The 24,007-nt window shown below is 43.1% G+C and overlaps 1 protein-coding gene across 2 annotated transcripts; it reads right to left on the bottom strand.

Moving 5' to 3' along the window:
• Nucleotides 1-23,578, bottom strand: LOC135417936 (dual specificity protein phosphatase 13B-like). Of its 2 annotated transcripts, XM_064662656.1 has the most exons (5): nt 23,215-23,578; nt 10,691-10,844; nt 8,957-9,148; nt 8,025-8,245; nt 1-427 (listed from the first exon to the last, which is right to left on the bottom strand). In XM_064662656.1, the coding sequence occupies exons 3-5, from the start codon at nt 9,145-9,147 to the stop codon at nt 213-215; spliced, it is 627 nt and encodes a 208-aa protein (XP_064518726.1). In that variant the 5' UTR covers nt 9,148; nt 10,691-10,844; nt 23,215-23,578; the 3' UTR covers nt 1-212. The 2 variants fall into 2 exon arrangements, with proteins under 2 accessions (XP_064518726.1, XP_064518725.1); XM_064662655.1 differs by lacking the exon at nt 10,691-10,844 and having other exon boundaries at nt 23,215-23,572.
• Nucleotides 23,579-24,007: the final 429 nt, after the last annotated feature.

The raw sequence follows: 24,007 nt of genomic DNA, 5'->3' as shown, positions 1-24,007 counted from the left end.
TGCCAGTTTGAATCCTTCTTTATTTCATTTTCTTTCCAATTAGTGGGCTTATCCAAAAAACACATGCCTAACAGCTCCTAACAGTTTGCTCATGCTCAGCCTTTTCCCAAAGTTTCTCAGTGCATCTGCAGAGCAGTCCTGACAGCATCCTTGCAGTCTTCAGTGAGGGCAGCATCTCTTGGTCTGGTGTCAGGAGACATGCCTTCTTGGCGCTAGCAGGCCTCTGCTCCTCTGCCCGTCCCCCTTCCTAACTGGAGGTCCAACTCCTGAAGCTGCTTGAGGAAGCCGGAGTTGGGGCAGATCCCTCTGTGTGAGCGCACAGTCCGAATTGCGTCGGCGAGGGACATGTCTTCACAGATCATTAGGAAAGCGAGGACAAGAGTTGCAGATCGACTGATTCCCATTGCACAGTGAACCAGTACTTTGCCTGGAAAAAGGAGAGAGAGATGCAATTACACCAGCAGGCCAAATGGTGGGGGTTATTGTGTTGGAGCAGAGATGGGAGCTGATCCTGGGGATGGGCAGGCAGGTGTGCACAGCCCTGCAGAGCAGCCCTCATGCAGTGCTGGTGGGGGAACATGGGGCTTTTGGTGGCTGGGGACAGAAAATTCATTATTGTGTTCCAGGATCTGTGGTTGCTTGCTTGAGTTTAACTGTCAGCCTGACAGCATACCCTTATCCCTCCTATACAGCCTGCCATCCACTGTGTCCCTGCTTGCTCATGTGTGGTTTTGGGAGTGATGTACTCCCTGGCAAAGCTTCAAGTGTTCATGCTTGAAGGCCATGCTGTGGGAAGCAGCCTTGGCAGGTTATGTACTACCACAGGGCCTGGAAACTTGGGATTTCCAAAGTGCAATGCTCAGGAGTGCTCACTGCTGTTAGAAGAACAGTCCTGGTTTTCTACGAGCTCTTTTTTTTTTATTTTGCTTAGGGTAGTAATGCTTTCTGAGGGTTCTTACTGCTGCCCAGACTTTGTTGGAAGTGTGTGAGGAAAATGGGCATTACTGTTAAGAGCAGCTCCTGTTTGTATGTGCCGTTTGCACCAGCTCACTTATATTTTTTTATTTCTGTAGCCTACCCTGTACTAGTCATTATCCTTCCCTAATGCCTTTATCTTCCCCTCTTTGTTAAGTGATCAATAGAAAGACAATTTATGAAATGTTTTTAGTTTTCCAGAGATTTCCATGTGAGGTGTGCATCTTCATTAGGAGTTCATTAAGAGTAATTTTGGGAATCCTTCCCCTCTTGCTGTAAGCCAGCCTCAGAAAGCACCTTCCAGGGATCCAGAAGTATAGCTCCCTCCATCCCTCTGCTCTGCTTTTGGTTTTCCTGCTGTGATCACAAATGGAAGCAGCCTGAGAAACACAATTCTTTATTGTGACTGTTTCTGAGCTTTCTAATATATGACTTTGACCCATGCTGAAAGGAGATGAACACTTTTTTAAATGGTCTTACTTGAACTTAATGGAAACTTTTTTCAAAAGGATTGCTCTCAGATGGAAGAATTCAGGTTTTTAGTCCTTTCCCCCTGGATGTGAACAAAGAGCTCATTCTGGAACCTGAAAATTTGCATCTTGTAAATATTGTAAAATTCTTCAACTTTCACAAAAATGGTATAATTAGTGGGAAATTTTTGGGGAAAATTTTTCTTTGTTCTACTCAATTATAGCCATGCCTGAACATTTTCAAACTCTCTCGTCCTTTGCTGCAATGAGATCTAGTTTTTTTCACAGAGAGCATGGCTCAGCAATTAGCCATTATTAAAGTAACAAGTAATTAGAATCAGATTTGAACTTCTGACCACCTAATGGACAACTCTGTCTCCCATTAAGGCAGCTGAAGAAAATGTGGTCTTTTTGGCATGAAAATTTCAGAACACTTCTTCACTGTGAATCTTAACAAGTTTGAAACAAAATATTTTCTACCTTTTTTAAATTTTAATTTTTATTGGCTGTCACATTTGTGGTCTCTCGTTCACTAATTGTATAGCTGTACACAATGCCATTTAGTGACAATACAGTTTATATCCAGAAAAAGATGAAAAATCAGTGACAAAAATCCCATGCTACTTCTTTGCTTCCGAGATGGAATAAACTATCTCAGATGCTACTTCTGTGCAAAATGTAAGGAGGGGTAGAAAGAACAGACAGCTTTTCAGGGCCAGTTCCTTGTTTTGTTTGTGCTTACAGCATCTTAAATTCTCACTCTAGGAAGTGAGACAAAAATATCCTTGTTGGATGATAAGTCTAGATCCAGACAAAAACATCAGACTGATTGCCCCCATCTCCCCGGGTGTTAATACTGAGTACTTTGTGCACAGCTTTTAATCTTAAATCCCACTTTGTTTATGACAGAGTATTTATTTAGCAACCGTTTTAGTTCTGACTAATGATGATGGCACAGCCACATGCTCGGAGAGTGCAAGCATGTGTTGTAAAAACCTGCTCTGGCCAGCAGGTTGGGAGAAGTGTTGGATTCCACAATGTGTGTGACACAGCCACCTCTCGTTATCCTGGCATGAGAAATCTGAGCACAGACCTAAAGATAGACATGTCTTCAGTAGAAATAAAGGGACAAATATAGTCTCCAAGAAAGTGGTGAAAACAGCTCTGGTGACAGCAGAGTTGGACTGGGCATCAAAACCTTTGGGGGAAGGAAGAGGGTTTTCCAGTGTAATGCCAGTTTTGCAGAATTTCTGTTTGTTGTTCTCATTCAGGTACAGCTTCATAGAATTTACTAGGATATCAATGCCATTATTCAAGTTAAATTAATCTGTCTGTCAATTCCATTAACTCCATGGGAATTCTTGGAAGTGAAGTTCTACTTTTTATGGGAATATGGAGAAATGTTTTGCACCCCTGCTAAAAGATAATACTAATTTGAATTTCCACTAGACCTCTTTTTCACTGTGCTGCACTATCATTAGCCTTCTCACTAACCTTGTAGGGTATGTATATGCTGTAGTATCTTCCCCAGAGGAGGCACTTTGGACCCAAATAATCCTAGTCTGGGATTTTCAGAGAAGTGTAAAGGAGTCAGGAGCACAATTTCTGTTTGACAAATACTGCCAATAGGGCTAGTCCAAAAGATCTTTGGAAAATCTGTGCTTCAGTAGTTTTCAGTAGGCATAACTACAATGTAGTGGCAGGGACTGGGGAAATCCAGATATTCACCATAATGTGCACCCCAGATAACAGAAGCCAAGGAACAATGTGTTCTGAAAATTTTTCTTGGAATCAGAACCACTTCTTTTTTTTTTTTCCCCTGAAAACTTCTGTCTACCAGCACTCTCCAACTAAAAAAAAAGAATGTATGGTTTGAACTGCATCAGGAGAGGGAAAAACAAACAAGAAAAAACCAGAAAGAGATGGCCTTATGTTAGATTTAATTTTACATCACTGTATGTTTTGAAATTCAGTCTAAATTTGGCCATAAATTGGATGAGGGACAGGAGACTTGATGTTCTGAACTTAATTTTTGTCTGCAGCCTCGAACTGAAGACCAAGTTGAGCACAAGTATAGCTGCTGCCATTAAATATTGCCTGTTGTGGTTTTTTTGGAGGCACAGAAAGCAGAACAAATTCCAGGCTTCTGCTTGTACAGACTGACTCTCTGCTGTTTTGTGTCTAACTTGAGAGGAGGCAGTGTCCAGTAAGAACACACTGAATTTTCTTCCCTGCTTCTCTGTCTTATCTGCACTTCAGAAGCATCCTCCTATATCAGTAAATAGCTTTAGAAGATGTCTCAGCGAAAACCTGGACAAACCTCAAGTATTGACCTTGGACTTAATCTGCATGGCTCTCTAATACACTTGTTCCCATGAGGATGCAGGTGTATTATCTCTTTCACATGTGCAATATCTGTTCCACATTGTTAGCCTTTGTTTCACCATGCACAGAGGTTATGATAAATGCTGATACACTGACAATAAAATGACTTATTTGTTGCAGATAAATCAGTCATGTGAAATGATTTAATTAACGTAAAATTGCTCTAATGAAAGCAGATATGAATTTACTATGTGATTATTTGTAGCAAACAAATTGAATGTTGAACTTGAGTAAGGAAACACAAGCTTTGTTGCTATTTGGTTCTGTTGACAGGTTCAGACTCTTGTCTCTTAGCAGTAACTGCAAATGGGTTGTGACACTGAACCCCCCCATGATATACTGCATTTGACCAGTGCCTGAAGCACGTCTGTACCTCATGGGCCAACTGTGGTGGGCAATTTCCTTCAGCCTCTCACGGGAGGCAGCCGAGATGTCCTGTCCCAGCACCAAGGCTCGGATTGCTGGGTGGCTCCTGGACCACAGCCTGGGAAAGCAACGTTCACAGAGGCAGTTGTGGTGCATTCCCCTGTTGTGTGGCTATAAGAAGGCCAGGCTGCAGATCGTCTGCAGCATGGAGTCCATGCTGGCATCCTCCAGTTCTGCCTTCCCCACCCCCATTTGATTGAACATAGGAGAAGTGCAAGGAGAAGTTGGACTGCTCCCACATTACAACCATGTTGCAACCTTCTCTCTGAGCACGAAACAGGATCCCTTAGGAATAATGGGATTAACTGAGGAGAAGTGGGGGCACTTAGCTTCTGGCATTATTAGATCTTGCAATCCTTATTTGAAATTTTGCACCACACATCTCAAGCTACTTTTTGCGGAGGCAGACAATAACTGTCATCTGGCTGGGATTTCTGCAGAACAATAACACTTGGTTTTTAACAGTGGATTATGGATATTCTATCCAGCTCATGCCTGCTATAACTCTACTAACATCAAAGGGTTTGCACTAGGGATAAAGTTTGCACATTCAACATTGTTGGCCAAATTCAAGTTGAGAAATTCAATGCTGTTGAACAGAATCAGTCATTAAAACACATAATAACTTATTGTCCTTTTGCTAATCATCATTAACAGAGCTAAATGTCCTGAACTAGCCCTTGCTTTCTTGCAGGATGGATTCAATTTGGCTTTAGACCAGACTCTAGATCTGTCACTCGTAGTGAACTCCCCAGCTGCCCTTGCTCCATTGGATCCAGCAGAAGCATTCTGCTCACCAGGAGAAGAGCTCAGCTGGGCTAATGGGCCCCAGGGGCTCTTCCCACTCCACCATGGTTTTCTCATCTCCTGTTAGGTTTTAGCCAGGTGCAGAATCCACTGTCTTTTTCTTGATTAATCCAAATATCTGTTTTGTCACAGCTGAAAATACCAAGAAGCCTACAGAGAGCTTTAAATGGTGGCATGTCCCTTCTTCCCTGTCTCCGGAATAGGTAAGAGCTGTCACCTATTGGAGAGTGGGAAGTCAGACTGATGTACATTATGCACTTGCGGCAGAGAGAGGTCCCTTTTCTCCAAAGGGTTTCTCTTCTGCTTTCACAACTCCCACCAACAAGAAAGCAGCAGGAGAAGGGAGCCTAGCTTTTCTTTTGGTCTACTGAAGTGGAAGAAGGGCTTTTGAGAGAGTTTGCCATTTCAGGAAGTTAATGGGTAATTTTAACCTGCCTGTTTTACACATGTTCAGAGGTCAATAATAGGTGAAACTCTCTACCTGGGAATCTTTCTCTGAGCAGTGTTAGTTTAATGATTTTTGTGACATGCTTTCATCAAGTTCCCATTCTGTCCCTCTTCTGCTAGACTTTACCAAACCCTGCTGATTTACTTCAGGTTTAGCTGCACTCCAGAAAAATGCAAATTGTACAGGTGGCCATGCAAAGGGTCAATATTGATATTCAAGTTGTTGCCCTTTGAGCTTGAGCATGAGGAAGAATTGACTCCATGTTTTTCCTTGTAGGGAAGGGGACAGATTATGCATCTGCTCACCCTTGTCTGAGCCTCCCCAAACAGCTCTGTTGCATGGGCAAAGAAACAGCCAGGCTGTGCTGAAGGAAAGGCAGCCAAGGAAGCAAGGATCATAAAATAATGCTTATATGGCATGGCTGCAATAGTAGTGCATGTATTTCCTAATCTGTACAACAGAGATGATGAAGGAAGTTGGTCAGGGTGTGATGCAACCATTGACCACTGTGACAGGAATAGCTCCCAATTAGAAGCATGTGAGTGCACACTTCCATGCTTCCTTTTGTGCACCCTCTGGCATCAGGTTTTGAAGAAATTGCCTTAAAAATAAATTCCTTACATCATCAAAGACATGTTCTGTTCAGCTAAGGTAGAAATATGGAATAAATCTGTCCATGCTGTTTTCTGGACTTCTTATGTAAAGCATCAGAATTTTTTTCCAGCATGATGGGAGTAACAGTTCTTAATTCTAAGGAGTATTTGATTCATAGTTTTAAATATGTTTGTGCCTCATACAGTCTTAACTTTGACCTATCCTCCCAGGTAACAAAAGATAATATATTTTCATTAAAGAAAAAAGAAGTTGAGTTTGCTTGTCATAGTTAAGCAGCAGTCTTAAATGACTTCTCAGACAAGCAGTAGTACCTTGTTACATCCTGAATTTAATATGAACAGGCCTCTTGTCACCTGGTATATTTTTTTTTCAACATCAATGCTTATAATAAATGCTTATTTTTTTTCTTCTTCTGAATGATGTGAGTAACAATCCCCTCCCTGTCTCATCCGTGAACGGGTCATGGGTATTTAGCTGCTAAATTTCTGTACCTTGGGAAATTATGCTTCCAGAACATCTTGTTTATATATTTTCTAAACTGTTGCACTTTCCTTAAAATGATGAATGTCAGGAACAGCTGGACAGTATATGATTAAATTTCACCTTGTCTCCATTCCCAGAACCCTGCTTCCATATGGAGTTCAGTAAAGCAATATTAAAAGCATGGGAGTAGGGATAAATATGCCTTGAGCCGTAACTTGTTCTGCATTCATAATTTTATTATTCGGGCATGCATTTTGCAAAGCACTAGTTTCATTTGCTTTTTTGGCTACCACAACTCATCTGTTGTTTTCTGTCTTTTGTCAACTGATTTGCAAGTTTGCTCTTACACACAGATCTTACCTTTCTCTGGAGCATTGCCAGTAATGGCTTCAATTGCAAATAGCGTATGCTGTAATAGAAATGGGTGCAGATCCAAGTTCCCTAAATATGTTTGTGGTTTTGAAATCCAAACACAGCCCTCAATTGCTCAAAGGCAAATATTTTTTTAATGGAGTAGATCAAGCCCTCCAAAGAAGAGTAACTGCAGAGGTATCCAGCATGGAGGTACCTTGTTTGCAGTCACTGCGTCTCCTCTTCCTAGCTTGTATGGAGTGGATTATATCTACTAGCTACATATGAGTAAGTTGGGTAGAGAGTACTTTAGGACCCTGATTGATATTAAGGCTCACCATGATGCAAGCAAAGTTGGCTGACTGTATAACTTTCCTCTTAATCACTTATTTTTGAGTAGTATCTGTACAGTTTCGTGGCACAGTGGAGACTTTCTTTTGTGAAGGTTTGTCCTTAATAGTAGTGATCCCCCATTAGACTCAGGACTCTGACATTATACCTGGTCTGTGTTTAGCAAATCCAGAGATTTTGGATTTTTTGTTATCTTCCTATTTCAAGGTTATATTTCTTCTAGCAACATTATACCTGGCTGGTGGTCTTGCTTAAGTTCTCTTGTACAGAATTGCTTTCTAGCAAGTACTTCCCTATTCTGTGTTTGTAGGATTTGCACAGATCGTAGCATTATAGTTGAATCTTTTTACTCAAATATGATATTTGCCCTTGTCTTTTATTTTAAATACCACCACTAATTCTAAAAGATCAAATAACGTGCCTCCTCCCAGATCAGTGTGTCCCTATAGGTAATAAAGGATACTTGTTATTTTGTCTTTTGTTGATTAGTAACAGTAGGCACAGGGAGAACCCCTTTGAAAGCCTGTTCAGTGCACCCTGAAACAGGGAAACTCCCACAGGGGAATTCAGGAGGCAGGTGGGATTCTACTGGGTTTGGGTATCTCTATTCTTACTCACATATGTAGGTGGTTGGTTTATGTCAAATATCTGATAACTTGTCCTGCTTGTCTGCCATGCAGAAGATATGCAACATGCGCAGATGGTCTAGTTACCTCTTGGGGAATTCAGTGCTTCTCTGATGTACTGAGCAACTGGGTAGAAGTGAATGCTGAGATCAAAGTTTGGGTTGTCCTCTGCTTCTACTCCGTAGTAGTGCACAGGCAAGTCATTATAGAAGGTGGGCCCAGTGTTGATGCGGAATCGCCCGGCAGCGGCGTTCACCACGTGGGAGATGCCCATTCGGCTCAGCTGGGCTTTGTCACGAGCAACATACCTGGAAGAAAGATGGTGAGTTATATTTGACTGCTGCATTGCAATGTGGGGTAGAATATGCTGCTGATGCTGAGTTTGTTAAAACTGTACGAAGTTGTGGTGCCTATTTTCAGACAGATTAATCAGGTCCAAAGCATCCATCAAAATGCTTTGAGACAGCAGTTAAGAAACTGACTTTTAGATTTTCCACATTTATTTCCCAAACACCTGTTTAGGTGGTCCTTCTCAACTGATGAAAGGTGGTGGTGGAGATATTTCTGCACAAGCCAAGATCTTTCTGGTTTGCTTTCTCACCAAGTCACCTCTGTTGAGCATCCATCAATTCAGGGGACTGATGCCATCTGGGAATGTGAGGAGAAAATGAGGTTGGTCCTGTTTTACCCAGCTCTGGCATGACTGCCTGAAGTACTGATGCCATGGCTCCAGCAAACTTTTGCAGTGTGGGACTCCTGTACTAAAGCAGGAGGAGAAACCAGGAGCAGTGTGTGTGTGTGTGTATTCTTTTCAGTTACTTACTTTAGTTAGGATGCCTTTTCTCTATGCTGCAGCATCCTATGCAAGTTCAACCTTGTTCAACACTTAGACTTGTTGTGAGGGGTCCCCAAATTAGTGCCTAGCTCTCTTTCTTTTAAATAAGGAGCAGAAGATGTGGGGGGAAAATAGGGTAGGGACTAAGAGCTGCATTAACACCTTCAACCCTTTGCTCTCTTACAGGTCTCCCACATAGAGGTTTGGCCAGACTTCATCCACGTGCCCCGTGGGGGATGAGCGTGTGCAGAGCAGGCGCCGCAGCTCCTCCAGGGATGGTGTCCCAGCACTGCTCTGACTGCCAGGCGTCCACCTCGAGGTGCTTCTTATCTTGGGGCGCCGTAAGTCCCCGCTGCACAAGGAGTCCCAGGCCATCCTGAAAGAGGGAGAGCAGACATTCACCAGCAGCCAGAGACATTTCTGAGGACTCCCTCTCTTTCACTCACCTTGTCAAACAGATGATTAAAACTTAATTATTATAATTTTTAAAGATTTTTCTTTTAATAGGAAGTGGGGAAGTTCCTACTACTCTCTGGAATTCTAGACACTACTACTGACACAGTGAAAAAGCCCAGCCCTCGATGTGCCTGCAGGAGAGTTCCCCTTTGAAATGGAAAGCGGTAATGCTATGGAATATGTATTGTGTAAAGGTGTCTACTCAATGGGTAGACAACAAGGTACTAATTTGTTATGCTGAGGTTTTCCTTTAATCAGATAACTAGGACTTCCTTATATATACTTAATCTGATTTGTCTTTTATAAGTTGCTCAGCAAACTGAGCTGAACTGAACAGAATCAGTCATGAAAAATCTTATTCACTGATTAGCTATTAATTGTCAGCTTCAATGGGAAAAACTCTGTAAGGAATACTTTGGTTCTTTCCACTGGTTGTTACCAGCCATACTTGTCCTTATGACAAATGTTTAGAAAAATCTGCATGAGTTAAAGTGATTCCAGCTGTCATTCATATGTGCATTAACCTATTTTTTAAATAAGTTGTTTCATTTGCATTCCTCTCCTCTCTGCTCCCTCCTAGAGCTATCCCCTTTCTAATCTCGAAGTAAGTACTTCAGTTACAAGGAGAAACACTTTTTTAGGCATCCCTTTATCTCTGGAATTACTCTGTTCCCATGTGGTATGTTTCTTTGAAATAGTGGTTCCTAGTGCTAGCTATAGATTTGATCTGTTGCGAGGATTTTTAAAGAGGGGAACAGAAATTCTATTTTTCTCAGGATTCTGTTCTAAGAAAATTTTAGAAATATATTTTTTCTATGTTCTAAAAATTAGTCAAGTATCTGCATTACAGAGATATCACGAGGTCTGTCAATTCATGAGCTTTAAAACAGAAGCATCTATCTAGGACATGGGTGAAGTTGCAGTCAGTGGGTCAAAGTCTTGCTCTGGCACTGCCTGCTGCATGTCTTTTGCATAAATTGAGGGGCGGTTTGGGGCAGAACAGTCCAGGACAGCAAACCTGAAATCTTGCATCTTTTTCTGAAAATCTCTATCATTAACAAGTATGGACATTGACAATTTCTTTCCAAACACTTACTCTAGTGAAAAGATTTCCCTAGTTTCTCATCATCCTATTTTCTCTAGCCCTAAGTTCAGATTTTGGTGTATATTTTTTTCTTAAATATTTATCTTTGCATGCACAAAGATGGAGCAAGAGGGTCTGGAGACTAGCATGCTTTGGGATCTCATTGCACCTTCATATTCATCCATTGCTTTGCTGAATGGAAAATGGAGTAACTAATTCCCTTATATATCCATAGGATATGGAGGAGGGAAGTGTCAGTGTTAGGCCACAGAAAGGACCCTAGAAGCCACTCTCCTGCCGTGCACGTGGGGTGATCTGCCTTGCCACTCAGTTGCCAAGAGGGGCCCTCTGTTATTTCAGAACACCTCCTTCTGCTACCTTAGTGGCAGCTTTGGCCTCTTGAATACAGCAAGTTTTCACCAAGTGATATTCCCAGGATGATCTTGTATTGTTCCAAGAGCATTACAAAGAGCTCCACTGTGGAATGTGCTCCCCTCCCAAATGTGCATATCTCCTCCAGTGTCAGCTTTTACTGTGAAAACAAAAGCAGATGTTTTTGCCCATTTTGGATGGCTTTATGCAAGAGGAGGCATGGAGAAATTCCTGTACTGGAACAGGCATTTCCCACTGATTTCGATAGCTTCTTTGACACTGGTCACCCTAGTGCCCCCTGTGCTAAGTCTGCCTGGCTTCTGCTGGTGATCTTGGACACCAGTGTGACTTCTCTGATCCCACACAGGAGGTCTGCAGCAGAAATGGGACCTGCATTTCCTGTGCCCTAACCACAGGGCGATCTGCCAGTTCAATAAGTACTTTCAAGAACAACAGCCTCCTCCAATCCTTCCCACCTCATAATATCTGCAGCAAATGTTACCCTTTTTTGATGTACCTCATTCCTTGCAGTGTATCTAATGACCACTCTAGGGCACTACTCACTCCCTGTGAAGTTACTTTAAACTGCCTTAAACTCTTTTGGGTGCTGCCTGTTATCCCTTCCCCTTGTCCTCCCTTCCCCTTGTCCTCTCCACTGTATAAATACTTTGATTTTCCTATTACCTAACCTTAGAGGACTGAAGGCTGCTGTCAGCCTTGCTTTCCTAAGCCTCATGGGAGTGGAGAATTGCAGGGTACTCCCCAGAAGTCCTGGTGATGTTGTGACATTCAGGTTCCTGCTAAGACAGGGAGGGACACCCAGCAACTCACTAGCACAGCCCTTCTGGGAGCTGGGCTTTCTGGGTCCATAACTCCAGCTGTTAAAAGGCTGGGTGGATAACTCTGATGTATAAATGCGCCTTAGGAAAAGTGCTCCTTTTTTTTTTGTTTGGTTGGTTTTGGGTTTTTTGTGGGTTTTTTTTTGTTTGGTTGGTTGGTTTGTTAGTTTGGGTTTTTTGGTGTGTGTGGTTTTTGTTGGTTTTTTGTTGTTGTTGTTGTTTGTTTGTTGTTTTTGGTTTTGTTTTTGTTAAAGTTGTCTTTCTAGAAGGGAACAAAACTACATAGGCTAGGAAAGAGGAGGTCCTGTGTGCTACATGGATATTGAAAGCTGTGGAATAATGTTCTTTATCAGATGGGTGTGCTTCTTCAGAAATCCTAAGATGACTTTCAGCTTGTGCTCATATGGATGTTGTATTATAGCTAAGGAATCTACTCCTGTTGAATCACAGATGTGAAGTGCTGATGCTGTGTACAAAACTTATTTCATCTTCATTCTGGTCACATTTTTTCAACTGGAGAACAGCATCAGTTCATGTAAACTCTATGTCCAATAAAAAGGAAGAACTGGAGTTCAAATTTCAAATGTGAAATAACTGGAACTAACAGGCTGTGAATGATTCAAAAGCAGAGAATTCTCTGTAGGACTATTCAACTAATATATTGAATAATGAATACACTGAAAAAATAATAGCTTTCCATAGAAAATTCACAGACAGGAAAACAAGGCAATTTTTTTTTCTGAATAAATGACTGCTCAGTTCTAGCATCAGTCTAACATTTTAACTCACTAAATTTATACATGCAAGTGTCATTACTGAAATGCACATATTTAAAGAAAGCAATGCTGTGATTAAAATTTTGTGTAATGTTTTATAAGGAACATGAATAGATTAAAACAAATTAGTGTGAAAGGAAAATGATTATATGTAATAATGTGGTGGTTGTTCATTTTAAAAATATGTTTTTAATGATTCTCAGCTCAATTCCTCTATATGGATTTTCTGTAGTGGATCTGTTTCTGTGATGTGTGTTGTATGAATGAGTAATACAGTTTTAAAATACTTGTTTCTGAATGATGATGATATGAAATATTCCTGATCTTTGCCCTACTGGAGTTGTATTACAGTAATTAGTCAATCACATAGAAGAAATCTGACCATTACATTTATATTAATTTTGAATTGGTTTGTACTGTGACTGTAATTGTATCTGAACTATGTAATAGAATTTCCTTAATTATGACTAGCAGGAGAATTGTAATGAAAGGGGCCTATTGCAGAGCAGAAGGTCATTCTGATGATCTAGAGTGACCTAGAGTATGACATATCCATGCCTGCACCTGTAGCCACCTTCCTGGACTGGTGTGCACTGATGGCTTTGCTGCAGTTGGGCTATGAGAGCAGCCAGGTCAATGGTTCCTTATATATCCCAGGAAGAAAGCAAAGTGGTCCTGTGAGAGGTCCTAATGGCTCCTGACTGTTTAGGCTCTTCCCAGCAGTGAGTGCCCCTGTGGACTGCATTATACTGTGCATGCTTTGGTTGGTTTTCAGTTAATTCAGTGACTACAGCTTTGTCTGTAACATAATTAGTGCTATCCAGTGCCATGCTGAGGAGAGGACCTTTAGAGTCAGGCATCCCATGGCAGATGTCTCAGTCCTTGCACACATAGACCACTTTTTATCCAATTTCTCCAGGTCCATAATATTTAATTAAATAAGAACAAAATCAAAAGTTAGTGTAATTTGACAATTTGACATTATGTTGGTACAAGATCAAGCTCGTATGAAGGCTGAGATGAAACAGGACAAAACCCTGCAGCATGATGACCTGGAAAGTCAGGAGAAAAAAAAACAACTCTTGTGTCTAGGATATTTACTAGAAAGCCTTTACATCCTCTGCTTTTCCTTGTGTTTTCCAATGCCAAGATAAAGGAGGGATCTGAGTATGAGAATATATAATATAGATGTCAATGCTGTCATTTCAATCATGTACCAAATATTTTAATGATCCCAGGGCCTGTGTTGGCTTTTCTGTATGGGTAGAACATAGCCATTTTCCTCTAACATTAGTAAAATTATTTCTGGATCTTTAAATCATGGGAACAAAGAACTCTACATCCTGTGTTTTCTCAAGCTGGTATGTACTGTAACCTCGTTATCCTAGTGAAGATATCAGGCTCACTACACTTCAAATAGACTGATTTATGGTGGCAAAAGACCAGGCTGAAGCCCAGGGCTTGGCCGAGTAGGTCATGTCAAGTTCATTCCTATTGTGTATTCAAAAGTCATAAACATTTCTCAGAAAGCCTGTCCCTTGGAAAGATTCCTCCAAGATAACATATGTTTGAGAGAGGTTTTTGTGTTGCTACATTGCCACACAAATGACAAGTATTACTGTCATCATTCTTTCTTCTGTAGTGTTTAACCCGATAGTCTCGCTGGAGTCACAATTTGTCAATTGCTGGGAGCACCAGGAGACATGGATGGTATGAATCAACCACAGCGAGGACTGAGGTAGGGCTGGCTGCACTTGAGTGCTGAGATAGAGGCAGCTTCTACAGAGGCACAAGGTATTTGAGTAGCCAACTGTTTGTAAGAAAATCTTTCCAGCAGCTGGAGGATGTAATCTGAACAGTACTTCCAAATTTAGTAGAGGCTTCCAGACCCTCAACTGTCACCCACATGGTGTGGCTTGGCAAAATCCATTAGGTGGACTTGCTCTCCACAGACCACGCAGAGCCTGTGTTGAGGAGCAGACTAACTAAATCTCTGTACTGGACAGCTTTGAGCAGCACAAGGAAGGGGAAAACATCTGATTGGGGTTTTTTCCCCCCTCAGTATTGTGTTGGTGCAAATTTTCTGTCCTGACTTTAGAGATTATAATGCCTCCCCTCTGTCGAGTTTTCCTCTGTGTGGCATCCAGGGAAAACAGCAGCTACATTTTTGATGCAAAGCACTATTCAAATGTAAGGAAGAAATTAATCAACCCATCCTGGTTCTCAAATATGCTGAGTTTACCACAGTTTCCACTGATGTTATGGGTTGCCAGGCCTCAGAAGCCTCAAAAATGTCTAATTTTTTCATAGCAAGTCTGTGGGCCAGGCAGCAGGGCTCAGACCTGATGGTCTTGACTGTTTCAGGATGTGCATTAGCATGCAGGCCCTGAGGCAGGGTGGCCTTAGAAGGTTTTGCTGTAGCTGTAGTATAAAATATTCTCTTGTCATCATCTGGTTAGTACATTTGTATTTACCAATCATGTGTGCAGTTCCTGACTGGCCAGACAGAGGCAGCCATCCTTTGATGTGCAGCAGTGTTGTACCAAGTGTGCAAAAGCTGATCACCTGCTGATTTTGCTAATTTTTCTGGGTCTTGAATGTGTATTTATTTTATTCTTTAGCCATGAGAAATCATCTCTGTAGAGTTATTGCCCACACTGCAGCTTTGAGTGGATAAGAGAAGTGAACAATATGAGCAGCAAAATAAATTTTCCCTGACCCACCCCTTCCTCACAAAATGCAAAACCAAGGTTTTTTTGGACATAGTTCCATTTTTGTAATATAAGTGGGATCCCAACCACGTTTATGTGTCAGGCCAGAGGCTTGGACAGAGTCTATACAAGGCAGAGGCAGGCACCTGGAGTATGCTTTACAGAAACCATGGCTGATAGGTAACACCACAAGAGGGATTGCAGAGGTTCATCCACCCCAAGCTTTTCTGTGCCTTCTTCGCCACTGAAGCTTGGGTATATTTTTGTTGCTGAATTGGATTTTTTATTTACTAGTTACAAATTTTACATGCCATTTTAATGGTGTGCATTGTAACTATTTAAAGCTGAGCATTAAACAGGCCCAGACGTTGTTAACAATCTGCATGTTACGATATATTTTTTTTTGGTAACCGCTTGTTATAGCATCAGCTATTAAGAATTTATTACTGGTGCATTTTAGGTGGTGCTTTACAGTCATTTAATTACAGCCATCTAACAATCATTACATAAATATGCATTGAGAGCAAGAACTCCAATGCAAGGTGACCAAAAAAGCTTTTACCTGCCAAGACTGGAGTTCGGGCCCTCAGGTGGCAATGATGTCACCAGCATATGCAGGGAAACACAAATGTTTAAGGCTGTACAGGGAGCCATGTTCCTCCCCACACTAGGTGTTCATGAAGTCATCAGCTGGAGCAAGAGCACTGTAGAGCTCCAAGGACCTGAACTTGGCTCTTGGCAAGCAAGCAAAGGAAAATTGGTTCCCCTCCAGCCCTAGTCCCAGCAAATGTGCAGGGCTTTTAGTTGTTAGCACAGAAGTTCAGCTGCAAAATTTGGCCCTCTGGAAACCATTTGCTCTAGCTGCCAAGTGCATCCTTATACCCATTAACCCAACCTGATCTAGTAGACAATCAGACACACTTCGTATGACCCAAAGACAGTAGCTGGTCTGAAATGCATCTACCACACCTCCCTGCTATTTGTGACTGCAACAGTATGCCTGTGTTTTGCAGTCTCTCTAGCTCCCCATCAGGCTACCGCTCCTAGATCAAACTTTGTTGCTGTGTCTTCCACTGCGATGGACTTCAGCCACCAGACTTCACCAATTGTCAGTCTGACAGTCTTTAACTCCCTCCTCCATTCGGTACTGACATTTGTCACTCCTTCTTGAGAAAACAAAATTCATAATCTACAGCACTGTAGCACTAAACAGCTCTTAGACACGCTATATTCATGAAACACTGTTGCTATCCCTATGGTTGCCCTTGAAGACAAGCTTGCCTAAAATTTAGTTCTGTGTTAACGTTGGCTCTTCTCCTGGCCACAAGGATTGTTACATCACTGTATGTCTCTTGCCTCCAGCAATAACTTGTTAGAGCTGAAGGCCTGTATCCTCTGAATAGGCAAACTCTGTTTTTCCTTTTAGAAGCACCCTCAGAAGCTTACTGAAAAAACTGAAGGATAAAACATTTCTAAAAGACAGGCTGGCAAGCTGATGCAGGTTGCTCTAAATCAGGAGCAACATGTGCCACTTTTATTTCCTCTTGGAGCTGCCAGTCAGAACCAGCTGGGTTGTCTGGCTGACACTGGTTTTTTGGTACAACCACTCCAAAGCCCTCACCCTCCCCGAACAACATGAATCCTAGTTGCTTTTTCATTACTTGTAGCAGTGCTTTACCTGTATTTGCAGCCTGTGGTTGCAGAGAGTGCGTGTTGCTCTCATTACTCAATGATGTTAGTACAGCATGGCTCTGCGGAGAGGTACAACCTTGAATTTATTCACAGATGGCCTGAAATGTGCTGAGTCTGTTTCTCTGAAGCAGATCTGGTGACTGGAGGCTCACCTTTGTGGTGACGCATTTCAGCTTCAGCACTGTCGCCGTGTGAGAGACAGAGCCTGTACACTCCATGGCACATTCTTTGCTCCCTCTTCATGGCTGTTTGGGGTGAAACTATGACTGCCAACCAGCCCTACTACTACACTCTTCTATATACAGTCTGCTTTATAAGGGGTGACATCTCACTTCTAATTGAACACAACAGGAGAAAGCCAGTTATTGGGTATGCTGCATCAAGCTTAATGAAAGAAGGACAAAGTGTCACTTGGATGTTGCTTCCAGTCTCTCAGCCATAGATTTACTCTTCAGGTTAACTCCATATTGCCTACCCTTAATCTAGACTCATCTAATTTTCTCAAGTTGCTCCTAAATGTTTGTTTCTTGCTTTGGCAATGTTCAGAGGCCAAAGATTTCCTGTGCTGTGCCTTGCTCAGCCCCTCAGTTGGAATCCAGTCCCTTAGGTTGGTGTCCTGTGGCCCAACAAAGTTTAGCAGCCCACATCTGAAGGTGAATGAGGCTGCTGTTAACAATAACTAATATAGCACTGTCCTCCAGCCCAGAACTGAAAACATCAGGCTTCAGAATTCAAAGAATCCCATTACAAATGAATGGTTTCTGCCCCAAGGATCTAACCAAAAGGATGGCACAATGCAAAGCGCTTCTCCCCTGTGACTAGCTCTGGTATGTTTTTCTATCTCAAAAACAATATATTGCCTTTTTTTTTTATTCTGTTCTGTTTGGGGGCATTGAAAGTTTCACTGCTCTTTGTTCTTGTCCTGTGGTCTCTACCAGCACCACAGACATAGCTCTATGCTACCCAACTTACAAGAGACTGCAGACACTTACCCCTACACTGGCATAGCAGGAGGGTTGAATAACATGCTAGGAAGGAAGATGGGAATCAGCAGGAGGTAGGTGGCCAAGGTTCCCTGGTGTTTCTTGAGCACTGGGATGCCTTTCATGCTTGTTATCACAGCGAGCTTGTGAGGAACAGCGCTGTTCCTACTGCACAGGTGGAGATGGTAAAGTTAAGCAGGATGATTTTTCTATATCTCTCCACAAGTCTGAGCTGGGAGGCAGCCCAGGGACAGAGTGCTGCCAAACATTGGTAGTGATAGCTGAACCTGGGTAAGAAGTCACCCTCGGGCTTAATGTGGGTCAAAATCTTTCCCTTGCCTCTTATGAGCAAAAAGCAGCTTACAATATGAGGTGAGTCACAGTCAAGGTTGGACTTCCATGCTAAGGGACAAGGTTTTCTAGGAATGCTTTGGCAGATGTTGGCTTCAGTGCTTAGAAGAAAATTCAGAACACATAAAATCGAGCCAAGGATGCAGAAACCCTTTATCACTCTGCTGTGCTCCTGATACCTTTCTTTCCATGCCTGCAAAGTCCTTTTTTAGAGACATATAAAAAAAATATAGTATGATCTCTTATTAAATGCAGTGACATTATGGCTTAAAACCAACTTAAAACCCCAGCCTCTCTGATCTGATTCTTCCTAGCAATATGATAGCCATGGCAGCACTTGGAGAGGTCTGGAAGGCTAGTTCCAGTAGCCTGTATTTCGCACCAGTATCTTCTGGCAGAAGGATAAACCACAGAGCTGATTGCAAGCTCCTGTGGCCCAGGTTTCTGGCTACAGAACTGGGAAGGATAAACACCTCCTTAAGCACTGCAAGACAGAAATAGAACAAGAGAAAGGAATGGCAATCCTCTCATAATGTGATGGCTAGAAGCAATCCAGCTGTTTTGTTTTATTCCCACCATGAGAACTACAGTCAGTCCCAGTGCAAGCTTGACCACCTGTCAGATCAGGTTTGTGAACTAAGTCTTATTGGAATTTGACATGCTTTTGTCTTGGAGCCTGCTGATATGATCAGTACAGATTCCTCCTATAGCAATGATACAATGTGTATGCTACCCATGCAGTCCCAGATGCCCCTCATAAATCATTAAAATACTGGCTAGTTCTAATCAGATCCTTTGAGTTATAACGTAATATACTATCTGAGAACTAAAAACAATAAATCAAGTTAGTACAGAGGTCAGACTGAGCCTGAACACAGCTGACACTTGCTTGCTGATGTGGGTATAGTCTAAGGGATTCAACGGAAGGAGATGAAATCCCAAGTCAGCTAAGCAAATTGCTTTCTTCTCATTGTAAAATCTCACTACTAAGTTTGTGGGAGGGAAAAAAATAGGAACTCCTCATCTTCCGTAGCACAGCTGATTTGAGGTCTAGAATTTCCCAGCGGTTGTGTTAGCTCTTGGGATTACAGGTATTTCTGATCATTTGTCCTTCAGGTTAACTCTTACTATTTTTCTAAAACTAACTAGCAGTTGAAAATACATACCCCCAAATGTCATAGATCACCTGGTACAAAAACAGAACACATTTTCCTCTAGAACATAGGAAACAGTTAACCACAAACAGAAAAAAATTCAGATCCCATTAGAAAGCAGCTGCTATTATTGCAATTTTCGGTCTTGCCTGGGACAAAACAGGCAGCTTTGTGAAGGGGAGGTTGCAGTGCCCAAGTGCTAGAAACCAGTAAAAGTTTGTGTGCTGAGGTGCTCCTGCATAAACCAAAATAATCGATGCTTTCTTTTTTATACAGAAAAGGTTGAGGGCCACCCGAATTTTTTAAGTGTTATCTTACTCTGAGGACAACGTGGTGTGGGGTATGGCCAATCTCCATGGCCAACAAGTATTTTGGTACCTGTCAGAGAATAATACTGAAGGCTAACTTCCCCGTTCATGCTGTATCTGCATGTACTTTTTGTTCCTTACCTTATACTTAGAACAGAAATACCTAGTAATTGTTTCTTCCCTTCCAGCAAAGACAGCCTGTGGTAGAGGATCCTGCTCTGCATGTACCCTACAGATGCTAAAGGTATGTAATTCTCAGTACTGTGTTTCATTCCTCTTATTTTGCACTTTTTCCTTAAATCTGTCTGGCCCAAACCAGGCAGAGTGTTTTTAAGGCCCATACAGCAGAGTAGCTTGGCACCTGAGTTACATCTATGGAGCTGTATTTCTGTAGTGGTCTACAGGGAAGGCTCTCAGAGGCCCCAGTTGTGGTAGCCTCCCTTCAATCACAAACGTCATCAGAAAAGGACTTTGCTGTAATCCTGTGAAAGCTGATGTTATGCTGGGCACAGGCTTTGCTCTGGGGGGGGTGTGAGTTCTATGAACTCTTGGGGTTCACGCTGGTGACTCTTGAGCTGAAACCTCTGGAGATGCAAACCAGTAACAGTAATGCAAACCAGTGATCCAGAAAATCACCATAAAACAGTGAACAAAGTCTCTGTGAGTCACTGGCAGTAAATAAAAGAGCTAGCAAAAACTAGGGCTGTAAATAACTGGTGGTGAACAGAGTGGAACTTGGTCTATTTGAAAGATACACCAACACCTCCAAACTGGGTGCATGTATGGGGCAAGATGGATTAATATTGTGTTTTATTTCTAATTAGACCTCAAGCAAGCTTGAATTTCTTTTAAACCTGGTGGAGAAATAGTTGAAACACAGAAGGAGAAACAGTGATCAGTTTCATCAGAGATGCAGCACAGCTTGGTGCAGGAATTTAATGAAGATTTGTTAGTCAACAACAATCTCCCAATCCACTTAACATGCCCTCCATTTAATTTGCTCTGCTATTGTAGCAAATTTGAAGCCCCAAAGTCAGACTCAGCTTCCATGGTTCTTGTAGTCTCTGCAGTGTCAGCAGGAAGCACGAACTGAAGACTTAGAGCCTGGACTTGAGCAATATATATTTCTCTTAATGAAACCCAAAGCCAGGTGAAATTTTTTGGAGAGAGGAAACAGGATATGGAGTCCCTTTGGGGGACGGGGGATGTTCATAACACTCAGAAATTTGGCCCGCGTTTCTAGTCTCCTCCCTCTCTACTCCACAAAGGGCTTGTAGCATTTTTAGACAAACTTGGATCCATCATATGTTGTGAGAGAACCTGCTGGGAAATTTGGTGACTCCTGCACTCCAGGGCAGAGGAAACGTGTGTTTGTGCTTTGTGTTTTTAAGAAAGTAGGAAGATGAAATTCAAAATAAACCCCAACAGATGGGAATCTCACAGAGACAGACACTGGGAAATGTTTAGACAAGCTTTGTTCCTGGTCCTTGAGCTCAGAATTAAGCCACTAAACTGTAGAGAGACTTCAGAAAGATGATGAAATGCATTTTGGCTTCAAATACAGTTCCTCCAGAATCCAGTGAGAGTTGTGCACATGATTCTGAAGGCAGAGTATAGCCAGCAGTATGGGGAATAGATGTAATGTGAGAAACTCTCATGCTATATTATTATAGTCTGAATTGTTTCCATCATTTTGGGTTAAGTAATTCCTCACTATCCATCTCTAAAGTGCAAACAGTACAGGCTTGATGTGCCCCAGGGAAAGGAAGCAAACCAGCCTTTGAATCTTTACCCAACCTTACTGCTCATATTTTGCTTTCAGTGAATAAGTGTTCAAATCCTTTAATACTTCATTCCCATAAAAATATATTTACCAGGGGTTTTTGTGGCAGCAGTGAGGCTGTGTTTATTATTTTAGGAACACCACATGACTGGCTTTAGAGAAAAGACAAGGCAGGAGCATGGGGTGCTGCAAATCTATCAGAGAACAGCATGTTTTCCACCTGTTGAGGCAGCAACCACAATAACAGATGCACATAATAATTACCCGTACCTCAAAGGCAGCACCAAGTCCTGCACCTTCTGCTCCCCACCTAGCAGACAGCTTGGTAACAGAATTACAAAAGAGGAACACTGAGAGAGTAGGTAGTGCTTTGTGCAGAATGAAAAAGCAGCTCTTATTAAAGAGAAACCGGAAGGTGGAAGATGAGAAGGAAAGATCTGAGGCACCATGATGCTAAAAGAAGAGTGGCGCTAAGGAACTCCAGGAGCCTGCCTTATTTTTAGAGTGGCAGTCAGGATTTTGCTAATACCTTTTCCAAAGCTGCTCTCATTTCTACTCTCAACACCAGAGATAATTTCTACTGATAAATAGGTGTCCCACATGACTACTGGAGCCCATTCCTTTCCAGAGATGGATGGTCCTGCAGTGGCAAGAGGAGCACACAGGGTAATATCGGCCTCAAGTGACACCATGAATGACCATGACCATGTGCCCTATTCCTATTCCCACCACTGCTGCCTGGCACTGGAATTGTGCTGGAGCTATGCTACCCTTTTGTTTGCAAGTGCCCTGGAGCATCTTGTGTGAGAAGACCAGGGGACAGTACAGGGAGCAGGGATGCACGGCAGGTGAAACATCTTTGGTTTTTCCTGCTTAAGTGCTGAGGCTTGTAAGGCTCTCTTTCTCCCCTTCCTTTAACTACCAAAAGGAAAGTGGTGGGTGAGGACTTGACCTCTGGAGTGATTTGTACCATGGTAGTTCCTTGTTGCATGAAGGAACAGATACTTCCTGGCAGGGATTTATTGGGGAAATGATCTCAGGCCCCATTTAATCTTGACAGAAGAAGATGATGAGAAGACTATGTGCTGAGTTGGAGTTTTCCTTTGAATTCCTATGGTGTTGAAGGCAGCACTATAAATAGACACAGTATCCTTTTTACCCTGGTACAATTTTGTCTCCAGCTCCCCATACAGACAGCAAGTCTGCTGGTAGGTATTTAGAAGGAATTAATTTAACCCAGTCTTCTCTTTCTGTGCTCTTTTACTCCAAGCATCACAATGGCTTCCATAGCCATACAAACATATTTCCTCAATAAAAATATTCTGAGGAAGACTGCTGATATTAAAAATCCCATTTCTGTCTGAAAATTCTATTTTAGTTATAAATAATCCATAAATGCCCCAAACTATAAATAGTTGGTATTAAAAAAATCCCACTCCCCTCTCAAACTTCTTACTCTTTCATTTTGTTTCTCACAGGTTTTGCTTTTGAACTGCACAGCATTTCATTCATAGTCTGTTTCACATTTTCTCCAGTGTCTGGAGACAATGTGGACAGTCTCCCCCTTCCCAGGATCAACTCGTGAACATCAGCTGAGAAGAAGGAAACCCAGATACAGTGTTTCATGGCTATTATCTTAAAGATAGATCTGTAAGCAATTTGAATACAAGCTAGATTTGTATTTTAAAAAACAACCCATTGAATTTAAGCATCGTTTTTAGCGAGAGATCCTCAGCCTGTGATCCTGCTGGAAAGCTAACTAAAAATTTCACAAATATTAGAGTTCCTGAGTACAAGGGCAGACACGCTGATCTGGCCTGGCTTTGCCGTGGTCTCGCTGCTGGTGGAGCTGGCGGTGGTTGTGTTCACGCTGCTGGGTGCAGGTACTGAGTTCACTGGGGGTTGGTTTGTAAACAAGCGTAAAGGTACTTGCCTGGTAGCCGAAGCTCCCGCGCTGCGGTGTCTTGGATTACCTTTGTTTGAGTAATACTAGTCCGGTTTCCTCCTAACGTGCCACTTGCACAACAAATTTCTAGCCTCTCCGGGTGTTCAGTTTATTGAAGGCCTATTTTTAATTCTGTTAATTATAACCCGTACTCCCCTACCCTCTTTGGACCTGCAGGCACCAGCCGGAGCGCGGCAGCTGGCAGGCGGCGGGGGCAGAGTTTTGGAGGGGGCCGGTGGCCGGGCGGTGCCAGCGGCTGTGACCCGGCCGGGCGGGACCGGGACCGGGGGCTGCGCTCTGCCCCGACACAGGGCTTTGCCGTGGGCGCTCCTTGCGGGGCAGCTGCGGTTCAGCCCCGCTGTGAGCAATGGGGGGTGTCTGGGCTTGGCCCCGGTCCGTGGTGGGGCAGCCGTGTCCGTCCCCGCGGGCGGGCTGTGCCCCTGCCGGGCCGGCGGGGCGAGACGGGGCGGGCGCGCTCCGAGCGCAGCCCCCGCACCGGCTGCCCCGCGCCCCTCGGGGCTTGACCCGAATTCGGAACAGGACGGCCGGCGCGGGGCTGAGGCCCAGGGCCGGGTGGGCAGCGCCCGCCGCTCGACCCCGCCGGGACCCTCCTGAGCCGGTGTGGGTGCGGGTCCGGGTCCGGGAGCGGATGCCGGGTGTGGATCCCGGTGCGGGTCCGGGAGTGGATGCCGGGTGTGGATCCCGGTGCGGGTCCGGGAGCGGATGCCGGGTGTGGATCCCGGTGCGGGTCCGGGAGCGGATCCCGGGTGTGGATCCCGGT

This window comes from Pseudopipra pipra, chromosome 8 (assembly GCF_036250125.1).
Source record: "Pseudopipra pipra isolate bDixPip1 chromosome 8, bDixPip1.hap1, whole genome shotgun sequence".
NCBI lineage: Eukaryota > Metazoa > Chordata > Aves > Passeriformes > Pipridae > Pseudopipra > Pseudopipra pipra.
This window is presented reverse-complemented; position numbering and strand designations above follow the sequence as displayed.